The sequence below is a fragment of the Rhinoraja longicauda genome, chromosome 24 (genome assembly GCF_053455715.1).
Source record: "Rhinoraja longicauda isolate Sanriku21f chromosome 24, sRhiLon1.1, whole genome shotgun sequence".
Classification (NCBI taxonomy): Eukaryota; Metazoa; Chordata; class Chondrichthyes; order Rajiformes; family Arhynchobatidae; genus Rhinoraja; species Rhinoraja longicauda.
Window position 1 is genome coordinate 15553520 of NC_135976.1, and position 14375 is coordinate 15567894.

The 14375-nt window shown below is 44.2% G+C and overlaps 1 protein-coding gene across 1 annotated transcript in view; it reads right to left on the reverse strand.

Annotated features, from left to right (window-relative positions):
• itpr3 (inositol 1,4,5-trisphosphate receptor, type 3) overlaps positions 1-14375 on the reverse strand; it is a 185378-nt gene that overhangs the window by 76366 nt on the left and 94637 nt on the right. Inside the window, exons 18-21 of the mRNA XM_078420692.1 lie at positions 9737-9919; positions 8814-9065; positions 6244-6388; positions 1799-1943 (exon numbers count right to left, since the gene is read on the reverse strand). Coding sequence (XP_078276818.1) covers positions 1799-1943; positions 6244-6388; positions 8814-9065; positions 9737-9919 — 725 coding nt within the window. The remainder of the gene's footprint in view (positions 1-1798; positions 1944-6243; positions 6389-8813; positions 9066-9736; positions 9920-14375) is intronic.

Genomic DNA, 14375 nt, shown 5'->3' on the forward strand with positions numbered 1-14375 from the left:
ACAAATAAGGGAAAAGAGGTGAGCATGGGTGGAAACAGACAAGTAATTTATGTACAATGAACAGTGTCTTTCGCCTGTAAAATCTGTCAATGTCTGGATCAGTTTAGGTTAGTTCAGTTTAGTTTAGTTTAGAGATACAGCGTGGGAACAGGCCCTTCAGCCCACCGAGTCCGCGCTGACCATTGATCACCCGTTCACTAGTTCTCTGCTATCCCACTTTCTCATCCACAATTTGCAGAGGCCAATTAACCTAAAAACCTGCACGTTTCTGGGATGTGGTAGGAAACTGGAGATGTGGTAGGAAACTGGAGCACCCGGAGAAAACCCACGTGGTCACAAAGAGAACGTGCAAACCCCATACTGCCAGCACCCGAGGTCAATTTTGAATAGGGTCTCTGGCACTGTAAGACAGCAACTGTACCGCTGCGACACCGTGCCGCCCATTTTTCGGACAGTATCAACAAATCCGTAGCATTTCTTTCTTACTTTAAATAAAAAAATATTTTCTGACAATTATAACCAAAAATAGTGAGTGTAAAGTTATCAATTATTTTGAAAGGAAGGTAGAAATCATGGTGTCCACTGAGTACTATGTTTTCATTTCTGTTTGGGCTGCTGCAAGTAAGAATTTAATTGTTCCGTTTCAGGACATATGGCAATAGATCACTCTTGACTCTTGATCAATTATGGTAGCTCTGAAGCAACTTTTAACAGGGAAGTATTTGAAACATCTTTTAAACTGATTATCAGTTAAAGAGTTGAGGAGTTTTCTCCTGTTATGTCAGCAATGTGTTCTCACACTCCCTGAGAATGAATTTCCTGCCATTACAGAATTTTTTTTTTTTACTTCAGTTTTCAAAGGACTTGCTTAGATGGGGCACCATGGGCAGCATGGACGATTTGGACCGAATGGCCTGTTTCCGAGCTGTACGACTCTATGACTTATCTTTATTATTGTGCTGGTAGTTGCTTTACCATTGTCCATTGTTCTCGATCTAGATCAGTTGGGAAGATGGGCCAAGAAATGGCAAATGGAATTTAACTTGGACCAGTGTGAGGTGCTGCACTTTGGGTCTGTCAAACTAGGGCAGGACATGCACAGTAAATGGTAGGGGCCCGGAGAGTGTTGCAGAACAGAGATCTGGGGAGTACAGGTGCGAGTCAGGTGGACAGTCTCGTAAAGAAGGCCTTTGGCACACTTTCCTTTATTATGAATGGTATTGAGTACATAAGTTTGGACATTGTGACGAAGTCCTCAAGCTGGAGTGACCATACTTGAAGTAATTTGTAGTTCTGCTGTAAAGGAGTGGAAAAATGGGAGCACAGTGGCGTAACGGTAGAGTTGCTGGCTTACAGTGCCAGAGGCCCAGGTTCGGTCCCGACCACGAGTCATGTCGGTACATAGTTTGTACATTCTCCCCGTGACTGTGTGGGTTTTCCCCGGGTGCTCCAGTTTCCTCCTGCACTCGAGAGACGTACGAGTTTGCAAGTTAATTGGCTTCTGTAAATTGTAAGTTGTCCCTAGTGTGTGGGATAGTGCTAGTGTCATTGGTCGGCGCAGGCTCGGTGGGTCGAAGGGCCTGTTTCTGCTCTGTATCTAAACAAAACGAAACGTATGAATCGGTGATCAAAAGTCAGTGTGGACTCAGTAGGCCTAAGGGCCTGTTTCCATGCAGTATTGCGAAAAGAATTAACTAAAAATTAAACACAAGGCTCGTAGCTTTCACTGCCAGTTGGAAAAGGAGTAGCATCGAACATAAACAAGCAGCACACAAAACAATTAGTTTGAAATGCGTACCGGCACCCTCTTCCTGGTACACCCCATCAGTAACACTGGGATCTTGAATACAATCGATAATACCAAGCAGTGTTCTGGTCAGTCTCAAGAGGTCATGGAAGCTATAGAAACCAAAATAAATCAGATGTCTGGCCAGGCTTACCACCTTGAATAGAATGCAAAACAAGAAGATCAGTGACAGTTTATACAAAGCAAGATACATTCATGCACAACATCAGAACTTGTTTCCCTACCCAGCTGAGTCAATGAGAAGTAATACAACTGAAATGCAGATGCAGGTTTATATCAAAGATCAACACAAAATGCTGGTGTAACACAGTGGGTCAGAGGCAGCATCTCTGGAGAAAATGAACTGGTCACATTTTGGGTCTAGTCTTGTTTGGAGATGCTACATGGAAACAGTCCCTTCAGCCCACCGAGTCCATGCAGACCAGCAATCAGCGACACCAGCACTATCCCACACACGAGTGATCATTTACCATTTTACCAAAGCCAATTAACCAACAAACCTGTACGTCTTTGGAGTGTGGGAGGAAACCGGAGCACCTGGAGAAAACTCATGCGGTCACAGGGAGAACGCCCAAACTCTGTGGAGACAGCATTGAACCCGGGTCTCTGGCATTGCCAGACAGCAACTCAGCCGCTGTGCCGCTAGATCGGGAACCTGCTTCAAACTTCTTCATATGAATAAATGATACATTTATTCAGTCTACACAAAATGTTATGATAGAATATCTGCAAGATTCCCGATAAAGGTTTACATATTCTCCCGGCGATCGTGTGTGTTTCTTCCGGGTGCTCTGGTTTCCTCTCACATCCCAACGTTGTGTAGATTTGTGGGTTTATTGGCCACTGTAAAATTGCCCCCAGTGTGTAGGGAGTGGATAAGAAAGTGGGACAACATAAAACGGGTGTTAATGGGAGGTCGATGGTCGATGTGAACTAATTGGGCCAAATGGCCTGTTTTGCATGCTGTATCTCTAAAACTAAAATTAATAATGCTTAGTGTCCTAAGACAGACAGAGGATATTTGAAGATAGGTACTGCGCAAGATTGATTGCCTACAATATTGCATGGTTTGTTTCAGAGTACCAATGGTCAACTTTATCACATTTATGTTTTGAGTATGATCTTCTTTCATCGTATGCTGGTCATATGTGAACAAGATGCACAGTAGAACCACAATTCATTCTGTCAGCATGCATCATAGAAGCCGTCCTTCAGTTTGTTATGGGGGGGCTCAAATAAAATGGGACTAGGTATTCCGACAGAACATAAGCACCATTAATGCGGTAGTGGTGATATGATTCACTGACTCTCATGACACTGCGAAGGGAAAGATTTAATGGAAACCTGATGGGCAACTTTATTTTGCACAAAGGGTGGTAGGTGTATGGAATGAGCTGTCGGGGGAGGTAGTTGAGGTAGGTACTATCATTTTTTAGAAACATTTAGATGGGTATGTGGATAGGATAGGTTTAGAGGGATATTGGCCAAACGCAGGCAGGTGGGACTAGAGTAGATGGGCTGAAGGGCCTGTTTTCATGCTGTATGTCTCTAACATCAGACAGATGTGCATCTGCATGCACTTGGTGTTATTTAACAGTTCAAACAGTCCCTTAGATAACAAAATGTTCAACATGGCTAAACCTCACTCCCTTCAAAGCTGGTATATCTTTGTCATAGTTTAGCACATTTCTATAACTCATATGATCACTAATGTCAATTAAATAAATTCTTCAAGCCAAATCAACATTGTTTTTTCATGAAGCCATTAGAATGCTTAAAAGTTGTTCAGTTTTATTTGAAACAATCCAAATTAAAGTGTAGTTTAGCTTACTGTATTATTGTCACATGAACAGAGGTACGGTGAAAACCTTTTGTTTGCATGGTATCCAGTCAAAGAAAAGACTATCCATGATTACAATCAGGCTGTTCACAGTACATGGATAAAGGGTGCAAAAATACAACATTGGTGTCCAATCAAGTCTGATTAAAGATAATTCAAAGGTCCCCAATGGGATTGTGGGATGGGAGGTCAAGACTGCACTCTAGTTGTTGATAGAATGGCTCAGTTGCCTAATAACAACTGGGAAGAAACTGTCCCTGAATCTGGGGATATGTGTTTTCAAACTTCTGGACCTCTTGCCTGATGTGAGACGGGAGAAGAGGGAGTGACCGGGATGAGACTGGTATCTTCATTATGCTGGTGGCCTTGCCGAGGCAGCGTGAAGTGTAGATGGAGTCAATGGATGGGAGGCAGGTTAGTGCGATGGACAGCTTGTATTGACAAGGCTTTCCTTCTTTTGTGTTTAGAAGATCGAGGGGTGATTTAATTGAGGTGTTCAAGATGATTACAGGAATGACAGGGTGGGTCACGAAAAACTATTTACTCTGGGGAGGAATCCGGAATGAAATGGCGCAATCTTAAAATCAGAGTCAGGTCACACAAAAATAATGTCTTGAAAGAATTCTTCAGACAGTGGCAGAGGGAAGTTTGGAACTCCTGCACACATTAAGCTGTCAAGACTCGGACAATTAAACATTTCATAAGTAGGATTAATGGACTTCCTGCTGGGCTCTTTCCTCTGGCATTAAGACTGTAGGTGTGTAAAATTATGATTGCATTAGGCATCCAACTGGAATGCATTTCTATTCTCTAAGCTAACTCCCCAGCAATTACCAGCTCAGGTCACAGTGTCTAATGTGAAGGCGAACACGGGTACATTCTGTAGAATCTGTCTTAGAAGATCACGGACCAGGATTATAGTCAGCAGCAAATAATGGAATAAGAGAAAAGAAATGACACTGTAAAAAGGTTGTCGGGGAGCTTCCTGGCCTCTTCCCACCTCCCAGAGTGGAAATGCCAAAGACTAGAGGGCATAGCTATAAGGTGAGAGGGCCACTCACCTGTATGCACCTATCACTTGCCAGGATAGACACAAAATAATGGAGTAACTCAGTGGTACAGGCAGCATCTCAGGGGAGAAGGAATGGGTGACGTTCGGAACGAGACCCTTCTCCTGACCCTCCTGTCTATCCGCTTTCCTTCCCTCCTCCCCACCGGCATCAGTGTGAAGAAGGATCCTGACCCGAAACGTCACTTATCCGTGTTCTCGAGAGCTGCTGCCGCCACCGCTGAGTTACACCAGCACATCGCGTCTTTTTTTTAAGAAAGTGATATATGGGTTTTTTTACACACGGAGCATGGTGGGTGTCTCAAAAGCATTGCCAGGGGTGGTGGTGGAAACAGATACAGTGGTTGCATTTAAGAGTTTTGTACGTCGCTGCGTAGATTTGCAGGGAATGGAGGGATATGGATCACATGCAGGCAGCTGAGATGATTTTATCCCGACATCATAGATAGACAAAAAGTGCTGGAATAACTCACTGGGTCAGGCAGCATCACTGGAGAACATGGATAGGTGACATTTCAGTCAGGATTGAAGAAGGGTCCCGACCCGAAATGTTCGCCAGTGATGCTGCCTGGCCCGCTGAGTTACTCTGCATTTTAGACAATAGATAATAGGTGCAGGAGTAGGTCATTCAGCCCTTCGATCCAGCACCTCCATTCAATGTGATCATGGCTGATTTTGTGTGTGTCTTTGGTGTAAACCAGCATCTACAGGTTATTTTTATTACATTTTTATTCTGACATCATGTTCAGCACAGATATTGTGGGCCTTAAGATCTGTTCCTGTGCCATGCCGTGCTCTTCTTTGTTCTACATGATTTAGAGCAAAATGTAAATTCCAGAGCAGACTGAGGAAGCCAAGCACAGCACAATAACTAGCTTTTACCTGGCATTCTTAGCAAAGTACAAATGAGGATATTTATATATGTAACTGGTAATTGAAGAGGTGAGAAACAGCTTAAAGAATATTGATTTTAGACACGGTCACTCTGAGATAAGAGGCCCCTGCTTTTGAAAAATCAATGAAAAATAACATCCTTCAGTGTAAATAAAGTGGGGCTAAAAGTACCACAAGTTCATAAGTTCTTGGAGCAGAAATAGGCCGTTAGGTTCATCAAGTCTACTCCGCCATTCAATCATGGCTGATCTATCCTTCTCCCCATAACCCCTGACACCCATACTAATAAAGAATCTGTCAATCTCCACCTTAAAAATACCTCCACAGCCGTCTGTGGCAATGAATTCCACAGATTCACCACCCTCTGACTAAAGAAATACCTCCTCATCTTTCTAACGGTAGGTCCTTTTATTCTAAGGCGATGGCCTCTGGTCCTCGACTCTCCCACTTGGGGGAACATCCTCTCCACATTCACTCGATCCAGCCCTTTCACTATTCGGTAAGCTTCAATGAGGTCCCCCCTCATCCTTCTAAACTCCAGCGAGTACAGTATCATTACACCATCAGGATTATTGACACTGAGTGGGAATCATAACTAATCACAAGGAAGAGAACATAAAAAATAATACTTACCTCATATGTGAGCTTATTTTTCTCTTCATCGGAAAATGGAAGTGTATCGTTCACCACAGTATTGAGGTAGTCTTCCATAAACTCCATTGTTGCCGCAAATTTGTTCTTCTTGTCAGCCCTCGAGTCATTCAGATTTGAGTCATAACTGCAGAGGGAAATTAATTCTTTATCAACTTTCCTCTCACCAGCACCAATTTTTATTTATTGACCGAGGCAGGATTTGTTTTCTGGACAAAACTTGTTTTGTCGTAGTTCAATCAGGCTGGGATTAAATGATTGATTGATTGATTGATTGATTGATTGATTGATTGATTGATTGATTGATTGATTGATTGATTGATTGATTGATTGATTGATTGATTGATTGATTGATTGATTGATTGATTGATTGATTGATTGATTGATTGATTGATTGATTGATTGATTGAAAGGTGCAGCCTGGAAACAGGCCCTTCGGCCCACCGAATGGAACGAAAGGGGGAGGGGGACTCGTTGGTGGGGGGGGGGGGTGCTGCTACTACATGCGGCAGGCAGTAGTTAGGACTGTTCGGTACTTTTGTAACTTTGTCGGCACCAAAGCGTGGCGATACTTGTGTAAGAAAATAACTACGGATGCTGGTACAAATCGAAGGTATTTATTCACAAAATGCTGGAGTAACTCAGCAGGTCAGGCAGCATCTCAGGAGAAGGAATGGGTGACGTTTTGGGTCGAGACCCTTCTTCAGACGGGTCTCGACCCGAAACGTCACCCATTCCTTCTCTCCTGAGATGCTGCCTGACCTGCTGAGTTACTCCAGCATTTTGCGATACTTGTGTGATGCCTTGGTCGGATGCAAAACTGTACCTAGGTCCATGTGACAATAACGTATCACTCATTCACCGAATCCATGCTGACCATCGATCTTCCGTTCACACACGTTCTATGTTATCCCACTCTCTCATCCACTCCCCACACACTCGGCGCAGTTTACAGAGACCAATTCGCCTACAAATCCGCACGCCTTTGGAATGTGGGAGGACACCGGAACGCCCAGAGGAACCCCGCAGTCCCAAGTTCCGAACGTGGGATCAAACCCGCGTTCTCTGGCGCCGTGAGGTAGCTTCTTTACCAGCTGTGCCACTGTGCTGCCACACTTGGAATGGTTATGTTGACATCTGACAGGAAAGGCATCTTAAAAGAAAGGAAATGACTATCCAAAATTTCATGGGAAAGGAAAGACTTATTAATGCACCCTGCCATTATTGAGTTGACCACAAGTTGACAACTCAAGCAACGTCATGGGCTAAATATACATCTTCCTAATGCATTAGATACAGTGTTCTCCACTATTTGCTCTGTTGGAATGATATCTTGCCCTTGCATTTTGGTTGATCAAGAAAGGTATCACTGAATTGAAGTGAAAATAATTGGAAGCATATACCCTTTTAGCTAAAGGATCATTGGGGGGCAACAATGATCTGAGGTAGGGCTGTTGCCTCAAAGTGTCAGAGACCAGAGTCCGATCCTGACAACGGGTGCTGTCTGTACGGAGTTTGGTACATTCTCCCTGAGACCGCGTGCGTTTTCTCCGGGTGCTTCGGTTTCCTCCCATACTCCAACGACGTGCAGGTTTGTAGGTTAGTTGGCTTCGGTAAAAACTGTGTTTAGTGTGTGGGATGGGGAAACTGGAAGAACACAGAACTTGCACACAGGTGATTGATGGTCAGCTTCAAGATTCAAGAATGTTTTATTGTCGTACGTCCTGAAACAGGACAATGAAATTCTTACTTGCAGCAGCACCGCAGATCTGTAAATGTAGTACTCTGTAAACACCATAATAAACAACAACAAAAATATATAAAATATTTTTAAAAAGGGATAAGGATCAAATTCAGGAAGACGGAATTAATTAAAGTAGGCATCGTATTCAGCACAGACCTTTTGGGCCGAAGGGCCTGTTCCAGTACTGTACTATATGTCCTATGTCACCTATGCAATTCCTCCACAGATGCTGCCTGACCTGTTGAGTTCTGCCAGCACTTTGCATCTTACTCCACCGTCTGCATTTCCTTGTGTCTCCATTTCTCAGGTCATGATAATCTATTTTGATGACTGAGTTATAATGGGCTACTGGAGATATGACGCATATTCCTGGTTGCTTTAAACGTTATGTCCAGTTCCACCACTGATTGTCTGGCAACTGGTGGTCCACCCCCCCCCCCCCCCCCACACTTTAATCCGGACAAAATCTTCCCCCCCCCCCAGAACTCCCCCCTACAATGAGGTGCCTACAGGTGAGGAACCAGGTGAGACGTCCGATCGCAACCTCATCCGTGCCGATCGGCGGGTCAAATTTGCCCATTGCAGCCGGGGTTCTGGAGCAGGAGGCAGCAGTACCCTTCCCCTAGCTGGCTTCCACGGGCGACTCCCCCGGCCGGTATCTCTGCCCCCCCCAAGGCCGTGACCTCTGTCGGTCCGGCATAATGGATAATCTAGAAAAGCTCTGGAACCAACGGTGCCGGGAAATCAGTGGTGGACCTGTACTTGCCAAAAAAAAAACATCCGCTGAGATGAGGAACAATGCTCTTACTCTTTGACAGTAATCGATGTCGGTATTTCGGTCCACAGACGAGCAAACTTTACTGACGTCACCAGTTCCTGGGGGTCCCTGATGACATGCACGTGTAACATCAGGTTGCAGAAGGAAGCCCGTAAATCGAAGGGCAGAGTCTCATCTGCCATGCACAGATATATCAGATCCACGCTCAGCTGTTTGGAAATCTCACCGATTGCCAAATACTGCCGATCCAGACAAATCATTGCAAAAAGCTTCAGCTGGTACCTGAAACAGAATGGTTGGGACAGGTTCAAGACTTGCATTAGGAACCTGCTCCGTCATCCTTCAGCATAAACCTCTTCAACTGCAAGGGAAGTGTTGTTGCAGAACAGCAGGTCAGTCGGCCCCTCAAATCCATGCTGACTCCCAGCCAGCCAACCCACCCATCCCTATCCAGACCCAGGAACAGCCTTTTCCAGACTGTTTTGTTCAGTGTAATAGAATGCAGATGGCTCGACAAAGGTCAGAAATGAAAAGACCAAAAATGGTGAGTTAAGGAGATAAGGATAGAAGAGGTGTGAAATGTGAAGCCAGAGGAAGGAATATGGATGGATTGGGGGGGGGGCAGCAAGAAATGGGTATATACCCAAATCCAGGTGGGGGCACAGCAAAGAGAGAGGGGGGGGGGGGGGAGAGAGAGAGAAGGGGGGGGGGGGGTTAGGGTAGTATTTGGGTTACTTACCTAAAATTGGAGAATTCAATTTTCATGCCATTAGGAATATAGGTGGAAGGAAATGTAGGGGGGGGGGGGTGCGGGAAGAAAGAAATGGGTTGTGCATCGAGGATTGCACTCAACTGCTTCTCATTATGAAGCATTGTTACAGAACATAATCGCAAAGCATTGATTTATGCCAGTCATTAACTTCCCTGATATCAAGAAACCATGTGCTAATTACCTGTAATAAGTCAGGATATTTCGATCATGGGCGTTACCGGCTCTTGCTTCCTGAGCAAGTTGCCTGATGCCCTTCTCTTGAACTTCATTAATCTTGTCTGTCCAGATCAGCCAAACCTCATCTTCAAAGTACTCCAAGCCCATGTACTCCGGAGACTGCGACATCTCCTTCACTGGCCTCAAGCTGAAAATAAAGATGGAAACGAGAATTCAACTTCTCCGCTTCTTTCACTATTCTATTAACAATAAAAACAAGTGAGAATCCTTCCTCTTGGGACAGAAGCAAGCGAACCAGGTTACACAACAGTTAACGGGCAGATCTAAACCACAAAACTGCAAATGCTGGATAATAAAAGTTAAAAAGTATATAGGAAACGCTCAGCAGGTCAGGCAGCGTCTGTGGAAAGAGAAGCAAGATTGAAATTTCAAATGAGCAGATTGACGAGTGTTCTTTGAGGAACGAGTATTGGCAAGGGTTTCAATACTAAACAGTGACTTGAAATATCTTCTGTCCATTTGAGAAGATGGTTGAGTTCTCTGTTTCATGTTTTAGGTTCATGTAGTCATACAGCACAGAAACAGGCCCTTCAGCCCAATACATCCATGCCGACCAAGATGCCCTAATTAAGCTAGTTCCATCTCGTATAGAAATAAAAGAGTTTCCCCACATGGACAACATCACAACTGGTTCATTTTAGGTGAGGTACTATACATTCTGTAGCTCATGAAAAGATGGGAAGTATCTCAATCTTTCCATTAGAAAATCATTGCCCACTGGCCAAGCTTATTTTGGAGTACTGTGTGCAGTTCAGGTTGCCCCCTTTACAGGAAGGATGTGGAGGTTTTGGAGATGGGTGCAGCAGTGGTCTACTCGAATGCTACCTGGATTAGAAAGCATTGGCTACAAGGAGAGGTAGGATTGGATTGTTTTCTCTGGAACGCAGAAATTTGCGTGGAGAGCTGATAAAAGAATATAAAATTAGGAAAGGCATAGATAGGGAAGTCAGATAGAGCCTTTTTCTGAGAGTGGAAATGTCAAAGATTAGAGGGCATAGATTTGAGATGAGAGGGGTAAAGTTTAGAGAGATGTGCCGTGCAGTTTTTGTTACACAGAGAGTGACGTGTGCCTGGCACACACTTCCAGGGGTGGAGGTGGAGGCAGATATATTGGTAGTACTTGATAGGCTTTTGGATAGGTGCATAGATATGCAGGGGGATGGAGGGGTATGGATCGTGTGCAAGCAGAGGAGTTAAGTGTAACGTGACATTATGTTTGGCGTGGATATTGTGGACCAATGGCCTGTTGCTGTGCTGAACTGTTGTATGGTTTTTCGGTGCTGTTTCTGTTTCTAAGTGTTGCTTCAACTTATTGGCAAAGGGGTACAGTGGTAGAGCTGCAGCCTCACAGCGCCAGAGACCCAGGTTCGATCCCGACTACGGGTGCTGTCTGTGCGGAGTTTGTACGTTCTCTCTGTAACCGCGTGTTTTCTCCGGGTGCTCCAGTTTCCTCCCACATCCCAAAGTCAGACAGGTTTGTAGGTCAATTGACTTTGTTAAGAATTGTAAATTGTTCCCAGTGTGTACGAGGTGCTGGTGTACGGGGTGATCGCTGGTCGGCATGGACTCGATGGGCCGAGGGGCCTATTTTCACGCTGTATCTCTGAACTAAACTTATTGCTGTGTTGAACACTGTTTTAATCAAAGTGTAGGTCCCAGCTGTATTGTCCACTGAGTGACATTGTCACCAGCAATATGAAGTTCTATTCGGGATATTTTGAAAAGCATTTCTATATTAAAGCAGAATTGGGCTCAATTCTGTGCTATATTTCTCTGCATCTCTCCATTCATAGAGTAACATTGATTGGAACATAGAAGTGTACGCCACAGCAATGGGCCCTACAGCCTACAATATCTGCAACAAACACAATGCCAATCTCTGACTGCACATGATCCATATCCCTCCATTCCCTGCGTATCCATCTGCCCATCTAAAAGCCTCTTAAACAACCTTGCTCTTTGATTTTCTGGATTTGCTTCTGTTGCAGAGGATGAGATACATTCTTCAAAATTTCTTATCAGTGGAGTATTGGAGATCTCAAAATGACTGCACACAATGAAATGTGCTTCACTTAACATGACTAATCAGTATTTCTGAACAACCTGTACTCAATAGAATTGTAGATTAGATTATTGCCATATACACTGGGGTGCAATGAAATTCCTTGCTCACATGAAGCTCAGAGGAAACATAATACATGCAGTAATGTAAATACAACAATAAATGCAACAGCATAATGGCAGAATGGTGCAAGATTGAATGCAAAATCCAAGAAAAGAGCATTTAAGTACAATAATGGAATAATTGAATGAGGTGGAGTTAAGACTAATATTAAAGGGCAGCATTTCGTTTATTTTGGAGATAAAGAGTGGAAACAAGACCTTTGGCCTATCGAGCTTGCAATCCTCATACATTAACACTATCCCAAACATATTAGGCACAATTAACCTTTTAACATTTACATTTTTACAGTGTGGGAGGAAACCGAAGATCTCGGAAAAAACCCACGCCGGTAACGGGGAGAACGTACAAACTCTGTACAGACAATCACCCATAGTCAGGATCGAACCCAGGTCTCCAGCGCTGGAAGGCAGTAGCTCTGCCGCTAAGCCACCCGCCGGCCATTTCATAGAGACAGAGAGTCATTCAGCAGAGAAGCAGGCCCTTCGGCCCAACATGCCCATGCCGACCAAGATGCCCATTCTACTCTAGTCCCACCTCCCCGTGTTTGACTCATATCCCACTAAACATCTCCTACTCAAGTTCGAAGGGCCGACCCCTGCACCTATTTATTGTCTATCATCTACCCGTTCAATTATTTTCGAGAACAGGGTGTGACAAAGGGGAGTGGCTCAAGACTTTAGACCTTAGACTTTAGAGATACAGCGTGGAAACAGGCCCTTCGGCCCACCGCGCCAGCCAGCAATCACTCCGTACGCTAGCACTATCCAACACACTGGGGACAATTTACAATTTTACCAAAGCCAATTCGTTGGAGTGTGGGAGGAAACCAGAGCACCCAGACAAAAGCCACGCGGTCACACGGAGAACGTACAAATTTGGTACAGACAGCATCCATCGTCAGAATCAAACCCAGATCACTGGGGCTGTAAGGCAGCAACTCCACTGCCACAGCACCGTGCCAGCCCCAGAGTTCCTCCAGCAGTTTGTTTTACTGTTATTGTAGAGAGTTATTAATACCTACAGAAAATATCAAAAATCTGACATCGTTCCACACTGCTGTGTCAAGTGTAATGAGATGGTAAAGAATAATGAATGAGACACGCCTGGCATTTTACTACTCCAATGGGACATTTCGCAATGTTGCAGTGAGTTGCCAAGCTATAAACAGCAGGTTGAATTAGAAGACACAAGGAACTGCAGATGCTGGAATCTTATGCAAAACACTGAGTGCTGGAGGAACCCAGTGGGTCAGACAGCACTGCGCGTGATCAATATCCTAATTCTACTTGACGTCTCGTGCTTGAAGTAGGACCTGACCCAAAACCACATGTTGGTCAGCGTGGGCAAGTTTTGGCCAATAGACCTCTTTGGCCAAATGACTCCATACAGTAACTCTAACTCCATCTCAACTTGTATGGAAGGAATGGACAGACAACGTTTCTGGTCAAGACCTACTTCAGAGATGAGACACAAAGGAGAATGAGGATATTGATCAGTCATGATCAAACCAGGGTGGAACAAGTCTGAGGGGTGGAATAGCACACTGTAATGGGACATTTTCCAATGCTGTTTTGAGTTACCAAACTATGAACAACAAGCCAAATTGTCTTATTGATCAGTCACAATCAAACTGAAGTGTGGAGCGTGCTTGAGAAGCAGAGTAGCGCACATCTATTGCTGGTTTCCAAATAAACCCTCACTTCATTTCTTGTTACTTTGAACGGCATTTCTAAACTCTGAGCAGGCTACTGGTATTGGCCAGCATTCTTTTCATTAGCCAAAAATTGACGTTCTGTGTAGGGCCACTCTTGAAATAATATAAAGCACTGGATTAAATAACATATCTCCACACCATTGTCTCAAATGACTATGGACATTCCCAATTAAGGTAGGACAGAGTAACTGCAGTGCCAGAACTTGCTGCAATGCCACGAAAACTCAGTCATAACAAATACTTAACAATTGAAGGGGTATTGATTTCATGCATATTGTCCATGGAATAATGATTTATGCTGCAAACATGAGTTGTGTGCAAATTGTGAATCATAAGAACATAAATTCCATCTCTACTTGTATTGCATTTGTTGATAAAAAAGCTTAAAACTACAATCCGTATCCTGCAATGACATCCCACACACCAGTGCAAACTCAAAATCTTCTTCTGTCTGAAAAAGGGTCCTGAACCAAAACATTGCCTGTCCTTTACCTCCATAGATGCTGCCTGACCTGCTGAGTTCCTCCAGCATTTTGTGTCCTTTTATGTATTAATCTGTTGGAAGGGTCCCAGCCCAAAACGTCACCTATTCTTTTTCTCTAGAAATGCTGCCGAACTTTTGAGTTACTCCAGCACTTTGTGTCTATTGGGTATGTCCACGTACCAACTCAGTCACCAGGTAAC